This window comes from Marmota marmota, unplaced genomic scaffold (genome assembly GCF_001458135.2).
Source record: "Marmota marmota marmota unplaced genomic scaffold, marMar, whole genome shotgun sequence".
Taxonomy (NCBI): Eukaryota; Metazoa; Chordata; class Mammalia; order Rodentia; family Sciuridae; genus Marmota; species Marmota marmota.
This window is the reverse complement of record NW_026000057.1, coordinates 5657569-5681997: the sequence shown is the minus strand read 5'-3', so window position 1 is coordinate 5681997 and position 24429 is coordinate 5657569. Positions and strand designations below refer to the sequence as shown.

General features: G+C 34.4%; 1 protein-coding gene across 2 annotated transcripts; it reads right to left on the bottom strand.

Moving 5' to 3' along the window:
- Window positions 1-254: 254 nt before the first annotated feature.
- On the bottom strand, window positions 255-24429 carry Tmem184c (transmembrane protein 184C). Of its 2 annotated transcripts, XM_015484455.2 has the most exons (10): window positions 23762-24429; window positions 17466-17596; window positions 17332-17368; window positions 15924-16129; window positions 6829-6903; window positions 5555-5648; window positions 3468-3580; window positions 1893-1992; window positions 1262-1433; window positions 255-1016 (listed from the first exon to the last, which is right to left on the bottom strand). In XM_015484455.2, exons 1-10 carry the CDS (start codon window positions 23978-23980, stop codon window positions 751-753), a joined length of 1413 nt encoding a protein of 470 aa, XP_015339941.1. In that variant the 5' UTR covers window positions 23981-24429; the 3' UTR covers window positions 255-750. The 2 variants fall into 2 exon arrangements, with proteins under 2 accessions (XP_015339941.1, XP_048669444.1); XM_048813487.1 differs by lacking the exons at window positions 15924-16129; window positions 17332-17368 and having other exon boundaries at window positions 23762-24404.

The following is a 24429-nucleotide window of genomic DNA, read 5'->3' as shown; positions in this document are numbered from 1 at the left end:
CATGATTCAATTTTAGTTTTGACTAGCAATTAGAGAAACTGCCTATGTAAAAATTTTCTCCCAAATGACACCTACAAGTCTTTTAACTATGGTTTAATGAATAATCAAGACCACTCAGCCAAATTTACATTTGTTGCCACTTTTAATAGCACTGAGGAAAAATTTGTTTCATCTTTTGCTCTGTGCCTCTAATCAAAACATTTTTGTTAAAGCATTAGGTTTAAAGAATGAGAGACATAAAAAGTTGCAGAAAATAAATGATAAACTCTTCTTTATTGAAAGACATTCAGTTGGGAAGTAGAGAAATAATTGTTAGATAAGCTTATATGGCACATGATTATGATTAAGTTCCACTAATTCATATTTCTGAATTTATGCTTTCTGTCCAGAGCATTATATTCATGCAGCAGTAGTAGGAAGCACTGATTTTTTAAATTTTCCTCATTTAGGTCCATCCTCTTGATAATGCAGTGTAACATCAGGAGCATTTTAGCTGTAGTCATTTTCTACCATTTGAGTATGTGATGTTCTAATGTTCAGAAATCAAGTCTAAGTCTAGGAAATTTAGGCTGATTATTTTGTGATATACAAAACTCAACATGTATAAATCCAGTAGTTGTACCTGGTTTTCCCCTGTGTTTATGCTGAAATTTTCCATCATTTATGGCTTGTCCCAAGCACAAAATCCTGAGCCAAGGGATACCAGGTAATAGAATAACATGGTTGTAGCAGTTTGCTTTTGCACACTGTTCAGGAGTGCATGGATTTATCTAAAGCCTCTTTTTTCTCTTCTGTAGCATCTTTAAGTATTTCCTCATTTATCTTAGCTGTAGTAGGTGTAGTCTGTGGAGTCACAGTGTGTCCAAACCCTTGGTAGTGACCCATGGGTGAAGGTGGCATAGAAGAGGCAACAGAAATCGCATCTTGTGATGATGATGATAACAAGCTTGTGTGTTCATTTTGATCTTGATCCTCAGGAAAAAATTTTTTCCTAGGATGTCCCCTGACTGTCCGTCCTTTAAAGTAATACAAAAGATTTCACATTAGCCAAAAAGTATTTTAACCATTATAAACTTACCATCATAAAAAAAAGTTCCCCACTACCCCCTTTTTTTCCTCTCCCCCCAATTTGAAGGGCCTGTACCTTGTTACTGCTTTAAATGGTTTTCTTTCTTTCATTTCTTAAATAACTAGTAAATGGCCTAAGTAGGAAAAATACAATAATCTACTTCTTCAGGAGAATTAAATGGCTGGTACTTACCAACATGTCTCACTTGTTCAGAAATGTCATCTCTGATATCTGAAACATCCCACATGGCCAGAAAGGAATCAAAGCATGAGCCCTCTTCTGCTTCTTGGACATATGGTTTATATGAGAATGTGTAGTGATGAGCAATAGCAGCAAGGAACATCTCAATACAGATAATAAAGTCCTATAACAACAGCAGCAACAAAATTAGCCATCTTTTTACTTAATCTAGTTTTATAAACTGCTATTTTGCTCCAAGTACTTTTGAAAAGTATGTTAAGTATCAAAAATTTTTTCCCCCAGATTATATACATTTGTCCATTTTTCAAAAAATACTACCTCAGACAAATATTTCTCGGCAAAGTACATCGTATTCTCAATCCACCACCCAAGGACTAAGAGGGAGACTGCAGAAAGAAATGGACTAGAAAGATCAAAAACCAGGTTTTATTCCTGGTTCTGTTACAAATCGGTAATTACAGCTGTTTTCTCCAGGGTTTTCCTGTTTCCTCACTTGTCGAGTGAAGATAATAGTCATGGCCCCATAGCCTGTGTGTGGTAGTGTTATGTGAGAGTATATATAAAAATGCTTAACAAATAAATAGTGAAGTTCTATTGGGTTCAGAGGTGAAGCACTACTTACCTGGAGTCCTGTGGCCACGGCTTCTACAGTTTGCCATTCCCATGTATGCTTTTCAGAAATAACGCCAACTTTTACCAACAAAGCAATAACTACTGCTTGCCTATATGTTAGGAAAAGGTAAACGCCAAATCTATATCAAGCATAAAACGAGCAGTTGTTTTAAAAATATGCCATTTAAAAGTTAAAATCCCAGTGCAACCTGTGGACCACCACCCCTTACCTGCACGTATAATATATTCCTCAATAAACTATTTTAAATATATACTTGTTTCCTTTACAGATTTACTCTTCAATTAGTTTCATCTGATGAATTTGGGTTACGTATTCTCAGAACTTTAGTACTTGATTTACATATTTTTTTTTTGTTTTGAAAGTACATATGAATAATTAGATTTTAAGTCCTTTCTATACATAGACAGTGCCTAACACCTTGTAAAATAGGCACTTAAGATGAAATAAAGGACAAGCAGACACTCAAATGTTTGCACATGTATGAATTATTTAAGTTATTCATAAAAACAGTAATTGTTTTTTCTTTCTTGGTACTGGGGATTGAACCCAGGAGAGCTTTACCACTGAGCTACATCTCCAGGCCTTTTTATATTTTATTTTGACACAGGGTCTTACTACATTGCTTAGAGTCTATAGCTAAATTGTTAAGCCCCACTTCAAATTTGTGATCCTCCTGCCAGCCTCCCAAGTTGCTGGGATTACAGGTGTGTAATATAGCATGCCTGGCTAAAGCAATAATTTTGAAGCTAGTCTTGTATGAAGGATTAGAGCCAGAAACAAACTCAGAAAGGGTGTGACTTTACATTAGGGAGTCATGCTGAGCATTTCAAGGACATCTAGAGATAATGCCCCAGGTAATTTCAGCAGCAAAATGATTTACATACAAGGATATTCAGTACTGTTTATAATGGTGAGAAAAGTTAGGGACAATCTAAATAAAAGGCTAACAAGTTTTACCTACAGGATAGAATACTAAGCAAAGATAAATAACCCAAGCAACAACGATAATTATATTTTTCTTTACTGACAAAAGAAAAAACAATGACCATACTGTTGAGTTCCACAGGTTTTACAGTATCAAACTATTTCTGTGGAGTTTTATATACTACATATCATCAAAAGGCTTATTATTTTTGGCAGTGGAATTTTATGGATTTTTTTTCCTTTTTGTATTGTTTCTATTTTGTGTATTTGTTTCTAGGACCCTGTTTCCCACCATTTTACTAAACAAATCATGTATAGTTTTGCCTAGTACTTTAAAGAATACTTACTGATGAGCATTTCCTCCCATCACTAAGTATTCTATGTCAAGTTTTTTGAATGATTTCTTTAGTATTTGAGATATTTAGGCCAAAACAAATTATTTTCTTCTTATACATGTTACAATCACCATCTGATTATTTCTTTATGAAATTCCTAGAAGGGCTAAGGGATGAACTTCTGTAAGGTGAATAAAGACATTTTTAAATTTATTTGCATGAATACTATTTTAAAAATCCTCCCTAATTGACAGTTTTATTGCCCTTTAAAAAATGAGAACATTTAAGAGAAAGCAACACTTACCAAAAAGAAACAAAAACCACCAGCTTTACACAAAGAAATTTGCCAACAGGTTGGATAGGACTCAGTTCTTCCTTTAGTACTTTATAAAACAGCAGGAGACAATACATGGCAAACTAGAAATAAGATCAGCATTTAAGCTTCCTCAGTAAGAAAAACTATAGTAAGGAAACATTCACAGTATAAACCAGAGACCTAGAAAAGAGTAATGTTTTAGGCAAAGTTTTCTAGACTTATTCTAGTTTTAGATTAACAACAGGCTTTGAACAATTGATGTTGAGGAACCTACACTACATGAAATTTCTCAAGAGATCTATAATGTCTCTCTGAGAATGTTTTTAAGTATTCACTTACTGGGTGTCTGTTACAAAGAACAATAAACAAATGGCTAATGTGAATGGAAGAAAAGGTTCTTTCTTGGTCAGCCAAAATAAAAAACAATCTGTAATTTCTTTGTTTTGTTTTTGTAATGCTGGGGATTTAACCCAGGGCCTTACATATTAGGCAAGAGCTCTACCACTAAGCTATATCCCCATCCCCTTGTAATGACTTATGTAACATAGTATGTACTTTATAAAATAAAGCACACCACACATCAAATAAATGCAGTTTCAATAAAATTGTGACTACAAAATCTGAAAATAAATAATCAGAAACAATTTTTCTTGCAGGCAGTATGCTGTCCAGTCGAATTTACTTTTTAAAATAATAAATGTTCAAGATTTATTTTAGAACTCAGTTATATAGTATTTGAGTAGCAATGAACTTTTCTTAAACATTTTACTTTTATGGAGGTAGGAATGATAGTAGAATGAATCAGATATTTGTGTAACTCTTAAGTCATATACAACCAGTTGAATGAGAAGTTATACTCCATTTATGTATGATGTGTCAAAGTGCACTCTGCTGTCATGTATAACTAATTAGAACAAATAAAAAATATATTAATTAAAATTTTACTTTTTCCTGTTGAATTAAAAAAATGCGGATTTTAAATATTTTAGGACATGAAAGTAGTAAAGGAAGGATAAAAGTTACTCAGACTCCTATCATCCAACCATTTCTTTGTACATCTAATTTTTATTTTTTTAATATCCAATATTGGGGATCAAACTCAGGGCAAGGTCTAGCAAATACTAGGTAAGTTCTCTATCACTGAGCTACACCCCTAGCTATAGGCTGGTTATTAAATACTTGTCATAAACTAAATATAAAACTGTGTTGCCTAGCATTATCTTTTCACTTTACTATGCAACTTCTCCTGTTTTATAAGGATTATTTTTCATTACTGCATACTAGTTTGTACAATGGAAAGACCATAATATATTTAATCTGTTCTTACACCAGGCTTTGGATTGTTTGTAGCCATTTGCTCTAATAGGCTTTCATACTAAAGCCAAAATACTTCTGACCATTTCTTTATAATAGATTCCCAGAAAAAGATTTCCAATTAGTGGTTACAAAGAACATGTCAGGAAGCTCTGGACACACAGACATTTAATTTTTATTCTATAGATCTAATATCATATGTGCATCCACTGCATCTAAATTATTTTGCTGACAGCATTAACAAAAGATTTTAAATAAAATGCACATTTTAAGCTCACAGGACAAGACAGATATGTCTTTACAGTATTTCTGGAACATCATCCATTTTTAAAACTTGGCAGTCTTAATTTCCTTTAATTCCAAATACACGATGTCAGAGAATTTTATTGCCCGTTTTAAATTAAACCTTCTACTGTCATATAACATTAGACATTTTCTCTCACTGAATAAGCCTGGTATACGTGTTTGTGCACTTTGTTTTACTTACTAAGGGAGTCTCATATTTTTGTTTATGACATACCCACATAGCTATGCAATGAGAATCAGAGATAAATGAATAATCATGATCAAGAGGCTATGGTACAAGTCTCCAAATAATTAACAAAGATATCTTTACATTGAATTTCAAGTATTTTTTTTGTATAAATTAATTTTAATGATTAAAAGGAAGTAATTAAGCTTTTTTCCAAAAAGAAATTGTGCCAAAATTTAATTATATATAGACTAATTTAGTAGAATTAAGAAAATGAGTATTTACTTACCAATTGTGACATGTTATTTATTATAACCAAATAAGTCCATGCATTTGAAAAGCTGAAGTTTCCTTCATCATATATACCAAGCAGCTCACAGATTCTAATAAAATGGTAAAAATGTGACAACTTCATGATTAATTATATCAACATGTATTTTAAGGTACAATGATAGAAATACTTAAATACAGAAGTCAGTTTATTTGAATTATCCTCTAAATCATTACTTGACTTTGGTCACAGAATTGGTTGAAAAATGAAAAGAAAAATGTTTTTCTAGAAATGTTACCATATGATTAATTCCACCAAATTGTAGGAAATACAAAATAAGACCCATACATTGAACTAGGAAGAATAATAATTAAATAAACTAGTGTTAGTTGGCTAAATAATTCCTAGCTCAAAGGCAGAATAAATAATTGACTTTTTCTTTCACCAGTCTGTCTTTCCATCTTTGTGATTATGTAGAATATAAGGACTAGGAGATAAACATACCTGCTTTACATTATTTGCAGATTTTTAGATATATATGGGATAGTTTTGCTAGGTAGCAAATTATACTTCATTTTTACCTCAAGTTCTAAAGAAAAATTTGATTTATTTTTGGAAGATAGTGATCCCAATTAACTACGTAGGAAGCAAATTCGTGTAATTGCCTAAAGTAGCATGCTTCAACTTTTTATTTTTTAAATATTGTTTAGTTATAGGTGGGCACAGTATCTTTATTTTAGTATTATTTTATTTTTATGTGGTGCTGAGGATCGAACCCAGTGCCTCTCACATGCTAGGCGAGTGCTCTACCACTGAGCCCCAGCCCCAGCCCCAGCCCCAGCCCCAGCCCCGTAGCATACTTTAACTTGATGCATCAGTTTCTGTAAAGCTGTGTGAACATTAATGTTGAAAAGGAAGTACGTTTTTCAAAGAGGTTTATAGTATGCTCTAGAAGATGTAAATCCTATGGTGAGTGCCTATAAATGGTCACATTATTTAACAGAGTACGTTTTTTCTAATTTGTGATTTTTTAAAGCAGACTAGATTTGTATCACTAAAATGTAAAGGGCTGGGGTTGTAACTTGGTGGTAGAGCGCTTGCCTAGCATAGGTGAGGCACTGAGTTTGATCATTGGCACCACGTAAGAACAAATAAATAAAAGAAACAAAGGTCAAATTCTTTTTAAAATAGGGTAAATTAATATTCTGTTTTTCTATTTCGTTTTTTCCACATAAAAGTACAGGATTAAAAAAAAAAAAGCATGTTTGTAAATGTAAAATCTATGTACTTACAAAGCAACGATGGTGGTGAATGGTCTGACAACTGTGTACTGCAGTACACCCAGTTTGCACCTAAATAGCAATACTCTGAAAAAGAAAATGACCTTAGTATTTCAACTACTCATTTAAATACTATCAGAACATCCTCAAAGCCTACAAATTAAAATGGCTTTGATAAATGACAACATATTTATTTTTAATTCCTCCAATTTCGTCATCCTAGATGGCAGCAAACAAATTATCTCTGAATTATTATAATTTCTGAAATTATTAGACAGAACATTGTCTTCTGAAAAATCCCCTTTTCTGTACAGTCTCAAATTCCAGAATAATGCAAAATAACAAAAGGAATAGAAGTGGGTCCCTGCTATAGTTTGGATTTGGAAGTCCCCCAAAGGCCCATGTGTTCAAGGTTGGTCTCCAGCTGGTGGCAGTCATGGGAGATGGTGGAAACTTTAGGATGCGGGGCCTGATGGAAGGAAATTAGGTCATTTGTGAGGTACCCTAAAGAAGATGTTAGAACCCCAGTCTCTTCTTTTTTCTATTTTCTGGTTGCCACTAGGTAAACAGGCCTCCTCTACCTTGTGCTCCTGTGATGATATACTGTGCTGCTGTCCCGGGACCACAGGAACATGGCCAAGTAACCCTGAACTGAAACCTCTGAAACCATGAGCCAAAATAAACCCTTTCCTTATTAAATTGATTATTTCATGGGGCTGGGGATATATCTTAGTTGGTAGAGTACTTGCCTTGCATGCAAAAGGGCCTGGGTTCAATCCCCAGCACAAGAAAAAAAAAAATTGATTATCTCAGGTATTTTGACAGTGACAGCTAGCTAACACAGTCCCTTTTTGTCTAGGAAAAAAACTAACGAATTATGGATGTGTGTGCAAGCACATCAGCATATGTGAATGCATATTTAGAAAATTATTTATCCTTAAGGGATACTTAGGATTTGGTTTCTTTCCAACAAGTTTGGTTTAAAATATTATTACAGGGAGTAAGTATCACTGTTTGAATACTCTAAAAAGACAAAAACATCCATCCTGTTTTAAAACAGTTGTTAAAGATATAGTTAAGTTCACACTGCACACTACAAAGGACTTTAAAAAGTTATCCCCAAAATGATGCCTAATTTAAAGTTAGATTTTAAGTAGCCATGGTAAAATTGAGACTTTTAATCAGTGGTAGAAAGACTAGAAATAGAAAATGTAATTTCTAAATCAGCCCTGAAGGAAAACCAAACAAAACCAGAATGAGAAAAATAACAACAAAAGACTACCAGTGGGATCTAGTAGCACCAGGAATGAAACAAATAGCTACAACTGCCACAAAAATGAACATTTCATGATGGGTACAATCATAAGACTAAAATTATAAATAGTCAAAGATTATAAATAGAGCTTTGCCACTTAATGAGTTATGAAAAAGGTTTTGGTTTTCAAGGTTATTTTCTTTTATATTTTATAACTGCAAATAACAATTGTGAACCTATAACAGATTAACATTCGTTAAATGCAGATGGTGTAATACAGATATTTGTTATACTATCTCAAAATAGTAAATGAAAAAAATACTTTGAAAAAGAGGCTAAAGTCAATTGGATTCCTGAATTGGAAACTAGGAAAGAAAAGGACATTAGTGGAAAAACTTGGGAAATCTGAACAGATCCTGTACTTAAAGAGTACTGCACCAGTGTTTCTCTCTCCCCTAAAGCTGGGATATCTTTTTATTTTGTCCATGGACATTGAACTCTAGGATCCCTGGCCTTTGGAAGCCAGGACCTAACCAGTGACTTCCCGTATATATGCAAATATTATGCCATTTTATATAAGAGACTTGAGCACCACAGATTTTGGTATGGGTAAGGGTTCTGGGACCAATCCTTCAAAGATACAAGGGACTACAGCACTATATATTCTATAAGATCTGTCTCTTGAAGAACTCTAATATAATAAATGAACCATGATTATGTAATATTGGGGGAAGATAGATGAGGATATATGGGAAATCGCTGTCTTTGCAACTTTTCTGTAATTCTAAAATTATTACAAAACAAAGTTTATTTAAAAAATATAATCAATGGAAAAGGGAAAGAAATAAAAGTAAAAAAAAAATGGAAAACAAAAAGATAGCAAGATATAAATGAACCTATAATAAATGAACCTATAAGTAATCACAAAGGCCTAAATTCCCTAACTTGATTAAGTGATGTTTGAAGAATAGAATTAAAAGCCCCTGTGGAACTTTTTTTTTTTTTTTAAGAAACTAGAATTCTAAATCATTAGTACATGGAAGGGATGTAACTAATATGTCCAGCTAATATTAAACAAAGGAAAGTTGGGAAGCCTGGTAATAGACAAAAATGACTTTAAGACAAAACAAAAAACAAACAAACAAAAAACAACAATAACAAAAAACAACCAAAAAGCCCCAGAAAGACTATTTAAAATGTAAAAACTTAAGGCATAATGTTAGAAGTTAAATTCATGGGTTAAAGTAATCTCAAACATGCATGGACCTACTAAAACATCACCAAAGGCTGGGATTGTGGCTCAGTGGTAGAGCGCCTGCCTAGCATGTGTGAAGCACTGGGTTCGATTCTCAGCACCACATTTAAAAAATATATATTATTTAAAAATAAAGATTTTTTTTTTAAAAAAAAAATCACCAAAATATATAAAGTAAAAATTGAGAAGTACAAGAAGATATTGAAAAATTCATTATCAGCGAAAGAATTTAAGCATCACTTTTGGTACCTGATAGAAAAAGAAACAAAAGTCAACAGAGACAGAAACACTGAAAAACAAAATTGACTTCATGAACATCTAGGTATAACACAGCATCCACTAATAGCATATACATCATGTTCAAACACAGAGGGTAACCTTTATAAATACTGATTATGAACTAGAAACCATGAAACAAATCTTAATGAGTTCCAAAGACTGTCTCATAGTATATTTTCTGACTGCAGTGAAAATAAATAAAAGAGTAAGCCAAAGCAAAAAGCTCATGTTTGGAAAGATAAAAACTCCAAAATAACAAGAAAAGAAGAAATATCAATGAAAATTTGAGAACCTTAAACTGAAACATAATGAATACATTAAATAACAAAACCATGGGATTCAGTAAATATACTATTTGGGGGAAAATTGAAGTCATTTGCAGTATTAAAGGCTGTGAATTAATGAGCTAACAATCTAACATGTTAGGAAAAGAACATAATAAATGAAAGGAAATGGCAGAAACCAAATAAAAATAAAACAGATTATCAATGAAATTGAAAACAAGCATACTACAGTGAGAATGAACAAAGCCAAAAGTCAGTTTTGAAAATAGTAAGACATAGGCAAACTTCTGGCAAGACTGAGCAAGAAAATGTATGAATATAGTTCCTATTAGAAATGGAAGGAGGGTCATAATGACAAATCCAAGCAATTAAGAGGAGACAAATCCAACGATTAAGAAGATATAAACTAATAGACATTCCTATATTTTAAAACTTTCTGTTCTGCCTAATTCCCTAAAACTACAATTTTCTAAAAAATGATTCCAGAAACAACAGGCAGCCTAAAGTTCTATAATTGTCTTCTCACAAAGAAAAATTCAGGTCCAATTTTTGTAGACACAGTATAGTCTCTTCTTATGATATACAAACAGAGTCAATAATTTTTATTCATCCAGTATAGACTGCATATGAAAAGTAACACAAGGTCAGCAAAAGAATCTTATTCATCAACATAAATATAAAATTTCTAAACAAAATATTAGCAAACCTAATCTAGTATAAAAGATGTATAAAAGGCAATACATCATAACCAATTTGCAAACGAATTTTTTTTAAAAATTTAAATTTAAAAATATTTTACTTGATGTGGGGCTGAGGATCCAACCCAGGGCCTCGCACATGTGAGGCTAGAGCTCTACCGCTGAGCCCCAGCCCCAGCCCCACAAAGGAGTTTTAACAGCAGAAAAACCATTATTCCAATCCACTATATTAACAGACTAAAGAAAAAACTCACTGTAGTATGCTTGTTTTCAATTTAAGTAAAAAAAAAAATTAGATAATATTTAACACCCTTAGAAACATTAAATTCAATTTTGAAGTTTCATAAGAATTCACTTTAAAATCAAGAATGAGACAAGAATGTCTAGAGATATCAAGACAGTAAGAAGAAAAAGAATATATGACTTATAGAACTGAAAGGAGACAGATACCCAATAAGCAGATGACTGTTTTCCAGAGAACTTAAAAAAGATCTACAAAGAAAATTTAAAAAGATTTTTGGACATAATATCAATATGCAAATATCAATAGCAGTTAAATAACATTTTAAAAAGATGTCCTTTAAAATAGTAATAAAATGTATTTATAAAGTCAACAAGAGATGTGCAAGACTGTTGAGAAAATTAGACTTTACTGAGAGATTAAAAGCACTGAATAAGGCTGGGGCTGTGGCTCAGTGGTAGAGCACTTGCCTAGCATGTGTGAGGCACTGGGTTCGATTATCAGCACTGCATATAAATAAAAGAATAAAATAAAAGTTCATCAACATCTAAAAATATAAAAAAAATAAAAGCACTGAATAAATGGAAAGCTACACTATGTTCATGAATAAGAAGACTCCAAAATGATAAAGGTGTCAATGTACTAAGAAGTGACTTTAATTTTTTTTTAAAGAGAGAGAGAATTTTTTAAATATTTTTTTTTCAGTTTTTCGGTGGACACAACATCTTTATTCTATTTTTATGTGGTGCTGAGAATCGAACCCAGCACTCCGCGCATGCCAGGCGAGCACGTTACCACTTGAGCCACATCCCCAGCCCAGAAGTGACTTTAATTTTAATAAAGAAAACCAAACATAGGCACTTTCAAAGAACTTGACAAACTGATTGTAAAATAAATATCTAAGATGCAAGAATAAACCAAAGCAATAGGGTTTGGGTTTTAAGGTTTACTGACAATAACCACCAATGTATGAAACTGGCTCAGGGGGATAGAAAAGTTAACTACCAAATGAGGAAAAAAAGACCTGTAGTTATGAAACTTGATATATGACAGAATGAGGAAGAAGGAAGATAATGGTGCCAGGGCAGTTATCCAATAGAACAAATGAAACAGCATTCCTACCTCCCAACATATATACAAACAAAACAAAACAAAAAACTTAAGATAGATTTAACTGTTAAGTCTTAACAGCAAAAATTGAAGTGTTTAAAAAAGAACACTTTTTTAATCCTCAGATGTGGATGGATTTTTAGAATAAGCCCCTGACAAAACTAACTATAAAATAACACTGATAAATTCAAGCACATTAAAATTAAAAAGACACAATATTTATCAAAAGATACAATGAAAGTGACAAAGTATATAAAAAACTGAAGATACTTTTAACACATCAAAGAAGGCATGGTAAAAATGTTTAAAGATCCCCTATAACTCTGGGCTGAGGTTGTAGCTCTGGTGAAGCTCTTGCCCAGCACACATGAGGCACTGGGTTCAATCCTCAGTACCACATAAAAATAAAAAATAAAGGTATTAAAAAACAAAACAAAACTGTTACTCTACAATACAGACGGACACCCATTTTAAAAATGACAATACAAGCATTCTTCAGAATTGGAAATACAAGTGAATAACAAAGCTATGAAAAGATGTTCAACCAGCTTACTAATCAAGAAAATCCAGAGTAAGACAATAGTGGTATAGCACTGTGCATCCTTACGATAGGCAAACATAATGAAGTCTGGGTAATTCCAAAAGCAGGTACAGATGTGATTCATCAAAACTATTCTATAATGTTGGAAGGACTGTAATTAAGCACACTTCATGTGTTAGTCAGCTTTTTACTGCTGTGACCAAAATACCCGACAACTTCTTAGAGGACAAGAAGTTTATTTTGGGCTCATGGTTTCAGAGGTTCAGCCCATGGTCAACTGACCCCACTGCCATTGCTCTGGGCCTGAGGTGAGGCAGAACATCATGGTGGAAGGGCATGATGAAGGAAAGCTGTCAACTTGTGGCAGTTAGGAAGCAGAGAGAGAGAGAGAGCGGGAGAGAGAAAGTGGGGAGGGGGGAGATTGATGTGCCAGGGATAAAATATAAAGTCCAAGGCATGCCCTCAGTGACCTACTTCCTCTAGCTATCCCCTACCTGCCTATGATTACCTCCAGTATAGTAGTCCTTTCAAAATATTAATCCACCAAATGGATTAATCGGCTGATCAGATCACAGCTCACATAATCTAATCATTCACCTCTGAACACTCCTGCATTGTCTTACCCATCAGCTTTTGGGGGGACACCTCATATCCCAGTCATAACACTTCAGAAAATAATTTGCCACTAACTATCAAAGCTGAATAAAACCTAGAAGACCTAATATATACATGCCAAGGTACAAACTTAGAGCAATATTTTTCAAACGGTATCAAATTCAACTTAGTGGGCTATAACCCAATTTTATAAATGAGAGAGAAGGAAGAATATTAGATGGGTTAGTATGATTTTGTGAAAATATCTGTCCGAATTACAGAAGTATAAATGTATTGAGTCCCTATTTCTCCACTCTCCATGAACTACCTGTATAAAATTGAACATACATCAAGAGAAAAGTGATTGCATTCATTATTTATGTTGCAGAAATCAGAGTATGAAAAGCAGACTGTTGTTATCATCTACTGACTGCAAACTTTCCACGGCATTTGAATCTGAAAACTAAAACATTATACTGAATGTTTAATACTAAAAAACAATTGCCTGGTTATCAAATATATTAATACCATTTATCTATTAGCGAGAGACGAGTAATCTAAACTGTATTCATATCTATCAGAATGAAAAGTTTTATTACTACTAAAACCACATCCAACCACAGATGGTATGATTCTGATAAACATTTTAAAGTCTTTCAAAGGCAATAAAACTTGAATTATATTGTGAATGAGCAGCTGACCATTAGTTATATTATTCAACCAGCAAGTGTCAAAATCAAAAGTCTCAGATAGAAATGAAGTCAACACAAAGAGATTTAATGAGAACAAATGTAACTGACTTGTTAGGAACAAATGAAGTGTACAGGCATGGAGTATAAGAATTTTGACTAGTAGTATCATTTATAAAAGCTTTGGAGTGAGTTTGAACATCTGCCAATTATGAGCCGGTTTGAAGAGGCAACTAGAGCTCCATCTCAGGTTCTTTATTTTATATTTTTATTTGTTTTTATATTAATAGAAGAGTCCTGGTCAAAGCTAAGCTGCCATATGATGTCATCAAATACATGGGATTACTATAATCTCTTATCTCTCTCAGCTTATACCTTTGCCTGCTTTTAATTCAGTCTCTACAAACCAGTTAATTTTTGAAAATGAAATATTCACAACAGTTCTTTGAATACCATCCTATAATGGCTTCTCATTTGATGAACTTACACTGAATACAGTAGAGACAAATACCTTTGAACATTCTAGGGTCTCATCCTTGGCACTGTCCTTGGCTTGCTTTAAGTCAGTCCAGGTAAAGAATCCCATTAAGTCATTTTTCCCCACCCTTGACATTTGATCACCCTGATATCTGAATCAAGTTTCTCTTCCTCTACTCTTGATATTTAAAAGCCCTTGGTCTGCTTTCAGCAAGAATACTATGAGTTCAGTTTAGCAAGAATCTCCATATCTTTCAAGACTCCTCTTAATAATTCTGAGTCCAGAGACTATCTCAACCTGTTCTTTAGAAACAAATCTCCTTTTGTTCTTGCATTCATAGCTGAGCAACAGTATCTCTTCCTTGATCCCCAACCTTTTACTTTCTTCTGTCTCTCATGGTTTCTGGTTAATTTTCTTTTACTGCATTTCCTGAAAAAGGCAACTAAATATTTGTGTCTTCATTTAATTTCTAACCATCCTAATCAAACTGTTAAATTCCTGGGATCTGGTCTGTTTTGTGCACTGTGGTATATCTATACACCAAGGTGCTCAATACATATTTATTAATGAACATATTAGCAGCTAATTATTTCAAAATGCCAGTAGTTCTGTTTCATTCCAAATTAAGAAGAAACAGAATTTGTCAGAATGTTGTACAAATGGTTCTCTACTGCATGGGAGGCAATGTGGCCATCCCTGTGTTTATGTTTATACTGATCACCAAACCCAAACCATTCCATTAACCTTGGCTTATAACATCCTCCTTGCTTCCCATCTACCGGTGACAAATCATACTGGTTTTTCAGTTGCATTTTCTTACTTCTTTCCTTTTCTTTTCCAATTTCTCCCCTCTTTTTCAGCTTATATCACAATTTAACTATTGTAACCTAATTTATTTCCCCATCTCCTTTCTCTCCAATGTATCTTTAATAGTACTGCAAAATTAACCTTTTCAGACCACTGCTTTCAGATGTTGGCTTGCAAAAAAATATCTGGTGGTTCTTTTATGTAATAAATGTAATCTTTTTTTTGTGTGTGTGCTACTGGGGATTGAACCCAGGGGTGCTTAACCACTGAGCCACATTCCCAACCCTTTTTAAAAAAAAAATATTTTATTTAGAGACAGGGACTTGCTAAGTTGCTTAGGGCCATGCTGAATTGCTGACTGGCTATGAACTCTAGATCCTCCTGCCTTAGTCTCCCAAACCTCTGGGATTACAGGCGTGTGCCACCATGCCTGGTTAATATATGCAATCTTAATCTCAACTTACTTTTCAAAATGCAAACTGTAAATGATATATGCTTTATTCTTCCTTTACATCCTACAAGAATAAGGCGAACTACCATGTCGCTAGAATAAACATTGTTATTTGTTTCCCCTATTTCATATCATACACTGTTTTCCAATGTGGACTATCTTGTCACCAAGTCTTTTAATTAGTTGTGTGATCCTATACAAGATCTGCAGAGCTTGGTTCCCAAATGTGAAAGAATGGTGGGTGATTCAATGATTTCTAAGGTTTCCTCCTGCAATACATTGTTGAGCTTTTCAGGGCACAGACTCTATCTTATTTATTTATTTTGCCTTGTTCTTAACACAATGCCTTCCAAAGAACTGACTGGTACTTAAAAACTGCTTAAAACAACCAAAACAGTAAAGAATTAAAAGTTGAACATACTTACTCTCCCATAGGCCATGGTGGACAGCAACATAAAGGTGGAAAATGTTTCTGCTGATCTTTGGCTTCAAGGATTAATACCAGATTTGGATATCGGTTAGTTAAATAATTAGTAAGGAATCCCATAAAGTTGTAAATGACATAAGCTTCATAGCATTCTCTGCAGGTATCCACATATATTGCAATGCTGGGATATTTTAAAGCTATCCACTATGAAAAAGCACAGACATTAAAAACACAGCTGCAGCTTAGAAAAACATGAATTACCGCTTCAATAAGCTAGTTTTGAAACTTCAGATTTCACATACTTAAATTACACTCTGTAAAACTTATCATTATGATGGCTACCAGACAATCTGAAATGAATTATTATTTTTGTGTGCTAGGAATTGAATGCAGGGCATTTTGCATGTTCTACAACTGAGCTACATCCCCAGTCTTGTGAAACACATTTTATAAGTAATAGGCAACTTAGATATAAATAAAAAGTGTTCACAGTAAATAATAAACATGAGGAGAGAAACTAAATTACTTGAGTTCTCAAATGTAATCTGAAATGTTTCTTAACATGATCACAGAAAATGCTGCTAAAGACTTTTTTTAACCATCTAATTAAATTAGAGCAGGAGTCCTATCTACCACTGGGGAAAGTCTATTTATTTTTTGGTCCAAATAAAAGATGTAAGTAAAAAAGCCTAATAGTGAATCATATCTGCAGAATCAGCATCTGCAGGTTCAACCAATCATGGCTCAAAAATATCTGAAATTGCTGGGCATAGTGACACATGCCTCTAATCTCAATGACTTGGGAGTCTGAGGTAGGAGGATCAAAAGTTGGTAGCCAGCCTCAGCAACTTAAAACCACCTTATTTAGTGGACAAAATATTGATCAGATATTTACCTAGAAAAGAAATTATTTTGGGATTCTGTCTCAAAATTAAAAAAAAAAAAAAAAAAAGGGTGGGGATGTTGCTCAGTGGTAAAGTGCCCCAGGTTCAATCTCCAGTATGACCCTCGCCCCACAAAATACTGACACAAACAAAAAACACTACCTATTTTATAGAAGAGGCTTGAGCATCAGCAGGTTTGGAATCTGTGTGTGTGGGCTCCCAGAACCAATGGTTTGTGGAAACTGAGGTATGACTAAAATTTAAAGTATCATATTCTTTAAAAGAGTAAGGGCTACTAATCTGATATTTTAAAAGATTAAGAAAATAGATTTTGAAAAATTTAAAAGATTCATATTTTCATATTTTATTTTTTTGTCATTAAAAACAAGTAAACCTTTTCACTTTTCTTATTAATTTAACTCTTCCTTGTCAATAATGTATTTTCATTTCCTGAAGCATTCTGTAATAAGCAGTTAACATCATCAAAAGAGTTCTTAATGAAATAAAATGAAATATACTTACACTATCTAAACTGTATATGGGTACCATCCAAAGAATCCTATTTGGAAAGCAAAACATAAATTAAAAACATTTTATGTCATATTATGAAATAAATAAACACAACACAAGTAGAATCAAAATATATTAGGATTGACCTTATTATTGGTTTTTGTAGTTCAGGTTGTGTATAATGCACTAGGTGTTGCAGTATCACCCACAGCGATATAGGTATGGTCAACAGCAAAAAGATTCCAGCAATAAACCAAGCCTTGGTGTGTATTCCAACCTTAAGGAACAAAAGAAAACGTTAGTATGGATTCTAATATGAAAACTAAAGCGCTCAAAACAATACTTTTATTTCTTAAATATTCAATTGATTATCAACAGCATACCATTCCCCACCTCCTGCTTATTATTTGCCTTTTATGTCAGATTATTATTGTGTTTGGAGTTATGCAGAAGTTTAAAAATTTTTCTGCAAGTCAAATCTAAAAATCTTTTTTTTTACTTATTTCTTTCCTTTTGTACATACAAAGGTAAAAATCTACCAACACTTTCTTTAAGTTCTTGTTAAACATTTTAGTAAACTTGTATGTATGAAAACAGCAGTGCACATTTGTTGAGTGCTGTCAGATATTTTGCTGAATTCTTTATATATATTATCCGTATTAATCTTCTTAATTGATTACTGCCAAAAAATTGTGTTAATATGTATCACTTCTCTTATATACAACACTGTCTATTCAGGATATTATCATTCTTTAAAACTTTAATATCTTTTTTAGGGAAACATTTGATCAATATATTATCTCCAAAAAGTTCAATTTCTAACATTATACTTGGGATTGAAATAAAGTCCACCTGCTGGTAAAAACACCCTTATTTGTACCCCTGTTCTATTTGGGCAGCACTAGGCATGAATATTACACTAACTTGTAATCTGGCCTCAAAGAGAGTGAATCCTTTTTTGTTTTATTTTAATCTTAAGGAAAAAGATATTCAGCTATTTTTGATAGTTAAGGGGTTTCTGTAGTTAACAATTAAAATAGAATTGAAGCCCACAACCTTCAGTTTCATTGTTTTAAACGAGATTCTTTCCCCCCTTTAGGAGACAAAGATTAAAGTGGTAGAAAACAAAAATATGGAGTACAAGTATATTTTTACAACAATGAGTTTCTAAATTAAAATGTGTAAAAAACTTGAAATGCAGATATATAGAGTAAAATTAAATATTCATTTTTTTTAATTGAGTATTCATTTTAATGATGATCTAAGAAAATAATAGCAAGCATATTCTAGAGTTTCTCTATTACAAGGTAATATTTAAGAACAATATCACCAAATAGTTTTAATGTCCATGTTTATTTTTGTGATTGTCTTAGTGCCAAAAAGTAGACTTAAAGGAGAACGAAGTGCTTGTGGCTAATGAAGGCCAACCATCCTCACAGTGTGCTGGAAGGAAGGAAGTTCTTTTTTCAAACAATCATAAAACAAATGACTAGAGAACTGACTCATTATAGTACAGTCATGCCAAATTTTAAAAATTCTGCATCAGAGTATCATTTTGACTGTGCAAGTGATAATTTAGTTTAGAAAAACATTTGTCCACATTAATGTCATTAATTTGAATTATTGGTTTATAGTTGGTTTGATTTTTATGTCATGCATAAATAATTTAACCTATTTTATGTGTGTGCATATTTAAGCAACATTACCATAGAATAAGTCAATATTAGCATCTGTAGAAATCAATATAATCACTACATTTATTTTAAATTTATATTTATCTAAATAATCTGTTCAAATTTCAGACACACTGATATGAAAATACCATTAACAATATCCTTTAACTTTGCAGTCATGAGTTGTTGTTTTGCTGTTTTAACTCACAAAATAAGGAGAAGTAGATTTTTAAAAAAATATTTGTTAATTTTTTAGTTACAGATGGACACAATATCTTTATTTTGTTTGTTTAGGTGCTGAGGATCAAACTCAGTACCTCACTTGTGCAAGGCAAGTGCTCTGCCACTGAACTACAACCCCAGCCCCTAGAGTAGATTTTTTTCTAAGGTCATTTGAGGAAAGAAGAAAAAAAAAAAACATTAAAAGTAAGCCTCCAGGAATAAGTTAATTTTCCCTTGGCCAAATGCTTCAAAACAGAGTAAAGACACATAGAGGCGAGTGCTTTCTGGGCCTAATCCTTCTGAAAGGAATAGAACAGAACTGAAAAAGAGTAGTTCTCAGGAGCATAAGGATGAGCAGGACAAGGAAAAAAGTCTACAGAGCATGTGTCATCATGTATGCATCTAATTTATTTGACTTCAATTACACATACTTGGCCAAAGAGTGCAGGAAATAGTGTAAATAGTGCAGATGGTTCTCCTGCCATTCCAATAAATGAGTGTATGCCTCAATATGGGCACGGGATGAGCTACATGAACCTCCTGTTTTTTAGAGTCTCAGCTCCCACTGGCTTTTCACAATGTGAGCTTTTTGATTCTAGAGTTTAAAGACATGTACTTTTCACACAAAATGTCCTTAAACATAAGTCAAAGTATATCTAGTGCTCAAACAGATACCTGTAATGTCGCTTTAGTTGTTCAATTTGAGAGTTTACTTCCATAAGCTGCTACTGCACAAGAAAAAGAATTGTTGTTTCAATGCAATAATGATACCAATATGTTAAAAAAAATCATAGTTGTAACTAGAGCAACTAGAGCTTATTGAGCACCTACTATTTTCTGGGCATAGTATTAAGAATTTCAGATACATAAACTTATTTAGTGAGAAAAGATCAAAAGGATAGGATATCATATATAAAACCCTGAGTACAATGTCAATTCAGCTACTTATTTGTTTCAGTTTTCACAGCTATAAAATGAGGATACTTTCTTTCGGGGTTTTTAAGAGAACTGAATAAAATTACAGCTAGCATTAAATCATGGGGACATGGTTCAGTGAGCATCTCTAACCTCAAAGAAATATAAACCTTTTCTAAATCACACACTCCTCCTCCAGGTCCTGTGCCATTCATTTCTCAGATCCCCTCAGAGTCAAAATTCTCAAAATCAAACAAGCAAAAACAAAGTTTATTTTCCTTTCCTGATTCCACTTTTTCACTTCATATTCTTTTCTCAAATAACTCTTTTCTGGTTTGGGCCCTTAAAACTCCACTGAAGGGCTGGGGCTGTAGCTCAGTGGTAGAGCACTTGCCTAGTATGTGTGAGGCAATGGGTTTGATCCTCAGCACCACATAAAAATAAAATAAAGGCCTGCTGTCCATGCACAACTACAAAAAATAAAATAAAAATAAAAATAAAACAATACAAAACTCCACTGAGACCATTACTAAGATCACCAACAAGCTTCCCATTTGTGAAGAGCAATGGGCACTGCCGCAGCTTGGACATTGTTCACTGTCTTCCTTGAAGCAGTCTCCTGGCATTCACTTTCCCAATGGCTGCTGCTTTATCTCCTTTGTAAGTTCCTATTCTTTCCATATATCTTCTAAAATTGGTGCTAAGTTCTTTTTCTTTTTTGGTACTGGGGATTGAACCCAGAGTTTCTTTACCACAACCCTTTTAATTTTGAGACAGGGCCTCACTAAGCTGCTAAGGGCTTTGCTAAGTTGCTGATGCTCCTCAAACTTGTGATTTTCCTGCCTCAGCCTTCTGAGTCACTGGGATTACAGTGATGGTGCTAGGTCCTTTGCCATTTCTTCTTTATAATCTAGTGCATAGTTTTGAATACTATCTACATTCTGACAACTCTATTGAATGAACTGTGTCCCCTCCAAAATTTGTATGTTAAAACCCTAACTCCTAATGCAAATGACAAGTTATTTGGAAACGGGACCTTTATGAGGTTAAATGAGGTGATAAGGGTGGAAATCCAATCTGACAGGGCTTGTGGCCTTATAATACGAAGAGACAACAGAGAGCTTTTTCTGTACCATGTGAGTATAGAGGAAGAAAGCAGCTATCCCCAACTCAAGTAGAGGGCCTTCACCGAGATATCAATCCTGCTGGTGTGCTGATTTTGGACTCCAAAAGTTTGAGAACTATGAGAAAATAAATTCCTATTGTTTCAGCCACTTGATCTATGGTATTTTCTTCCTTTAAAAAAAAAAAAAATTTGCAGGGCTGGGGCTGTGGCTCAGTGGTGGAGCGCCTGCCTAGCATGTGTGAGGCACTGGGTTCGATTCTCAACACCACATATAAATAAATAAATAAAATAAAGGTCCATTGACAACTAAACAATATTAAAAAAAAGTTTGCATGATTCTGGGGATTAAACTCAGGAGCTAATCCCCAGTCCTTTTTATTTTTTATTCTTTATTTTTAGACAGGTACTTGAACTTGTGATCCTGCCTCAGCCTCCTGAGTAGCTGGGATTAAAGGTGTGTGTCACCATGTCTGGTTGGTATTTTCTTCTGAAGGACTAAGTAGATTAACCCAGTGCCTCACACATGCTAGGCAAGTGCTCTACCACTGAGCCACAACCCCAGCCCTCAGACTCATCTTTGGTTCTTCCCTTTCTCTTATAGTCTCTCTAATCCAATGTACTACCAGTCCTGTTTGTTCACTTCCAAGGATACTTAAAATTCAGCTTTCTTCCTCCACTTCTGCTATCCTGATTTTGGCCATAAATCATCATATCCCAGGCACCTACTATCTCTCAACTACCATAACAGCTTTCCAGCTTCACTTCATTTTATTTTCCACAGCAGACAGATCAATCTTTTGAAGTGGTGCATTAACCCTGCCCTCCCTATTTATTTCTCAGACCTTTTTTAGTTTCTTCCATAGTATCTTATTATTATTATTATTATTATTACTACTACTACTATTATTATTTTGGTGGCTGCATTTCTCTTCACCACTAAGTTCAAGGAAGGCAGGTTGCCATGTTTTTATATTTCTCACCCTATAGTTCACAAAACTTGATTCATCACTGAGACTCAATTATTTATTGAGTGTCAGTCATCTGAGCAGGAGGAGGAAGACAAAACTAAGCTTAATACATATTGTAGTAGATGGGAAATCTTATAAAGAAAAATAAAGCAAGGAAGGAAATAAAAAAGTTGAGAAGAACCTTGTAGCCAGGTGACATTTGGTAAAGAACTGAAAGACATAAAGGAGTAAGAACTTCTGGGTAAATGGCATTCTATAAAGAAGGAATGCAAAGGATCTAATGAGGGAGCATGCCCAGCAAGTTGAGTAAAGCTGGTGTGGTGGAAGCCCAGAACATGAGGAGAGAAAGGTGAAGGTAGGGAGTAGTGTCAGACCATGGGTCTTGATGGCCATAGGAATACTGGCTTTTGCTCTGGAGCTACAAGTGACTGAAATGACACATTTATGGTGATACATTTTAGCTGATATTCTGGATGGTGTATTCAGAAGAGTCTAGGTAAGATGGTGAGAACTTGGCTCAGGGTATTCTCTGGGATCAGAATTTTTCTTAACTGTTAGTGGTACGTAAAAACCCACAACTAAAGAAATCTTAAACTGGGAAGATGTTATACCTTTCATTAACCTTAAAAATAGTTCCTATACCATACACTAAGGAAATATTTCAAAGTAAGAAAACTATTTGTATTAAGATGTTTATATATGCATTTTGGAAAATTCAAATAACCTAAACATCTAACAAGTGAGAAATACTTAATATAGCAAAATTTTATATCATCCAGTATGGGAAAGTCAACACAATATAACAGTGAACATACAGAACACAAATGTATAAAATACATTAACTATTTTTAAAGTTTCCAAAATAAAAAAGGGCTTAAAATAGTCATGGTCTTTGTCATAGCTCCTGTAAAATAAGTGTTTCTTAGTAAAGGTATTATCTGATTTTTATTAACGCAGAATTTAAAGCTCACTATACATTTGAAAATAAAGCACATTTCTTAGGTAAGTATTTACCTGGGGGGTTTCCAGTTTGTGGTACTTTATTGATGTCACAATAAGAATATGACATCAAAAAATATACAAGAGACTTTTTGCAAAACTTTTGCTTGGGTTAGGAGCTAATTTCAAAAGTAAAGACAAACCACAAAGTCAAACCAACCAGAATCCTTTAATTCAGGAAGCTAATGAAAAGCTAATAAAATTTGATACATGGTTTTCAAGGTAGTTTATTTGATGGTTAAGTCCAATACCTGAACAGCAGATCAGACTTTATGAATAAAATTACCTTGCTTTCAGGGAAATGATGAATTCTTGCAAAACGATGTTCTTCTAAGAAGCTACATTAACATATCCTGTAGCATGACTGAAAGAACAGTGAACAAATCGGGCAGGTTTATATCCAAAGACTGCTCTCATTTACATGGGATGGTTTTCAGATACCAAACCTGGGTGTTTAAGGTAGAAAAGGGGGGAAAGTGTCTTTTCTCCAACCTTAGGTAGACGAAAGGATTGAGGCCGAAAGTGCAGGACCCTCTTACCTCCAGTTTCTGTAATTCCCACACGCATAGGGGAACCGCAACGACTATGGACACCAGGTAGATGACCACAGCTAAAGGTCGAATCCACTGTCTCCAGTTCCTCCAGGTACACGTGCAAGGCATGTTTTCGCATAAACCAGATCCGCGTAGCGAGGAAAAAAAGCTCAAAGGAGATCTTAATACGGAGCCCTGTTCTGTGGTTGTTTTGTTAACTCGCATACTACAGAGAATAAGCTGTTAGGCGACTTTACCAACAGCTCGAGCCGCCTCCTCGACCGGCGTTGTGCTTTCTGCTGCTCCTGATGCAACTTCGGCCGCTGAGGGTGCTACCACGGAGCAGTGCGGGCAGCATCCTTTCTTCCCCACCCCTCATCTACCCGGTTCTGCCGCGGTGGAAAGCCCGGGCGGAGCCGCTGCCCTCACCTGGGGATCGCCCAGAGCTCCGCCTGCATCATGGCCTGGAGCAAAGCGGCGCCCACCGGACCGGTCTCTAGGGTCCCCGCACACTCGGGTTCTGCCTGCTCGTTCTTTTCTTTGGGGATCGAGCTTCCTCCCTCCCGCGCTCGCAGGCGTCTCTTCGCCCCACTCTGTTGGTAGACAGGGCCCCAGGATTTTCTCACTCACTTGCACGGGACATGCCCCTCCCCCGGCGGAACCCAAGGCCAAAG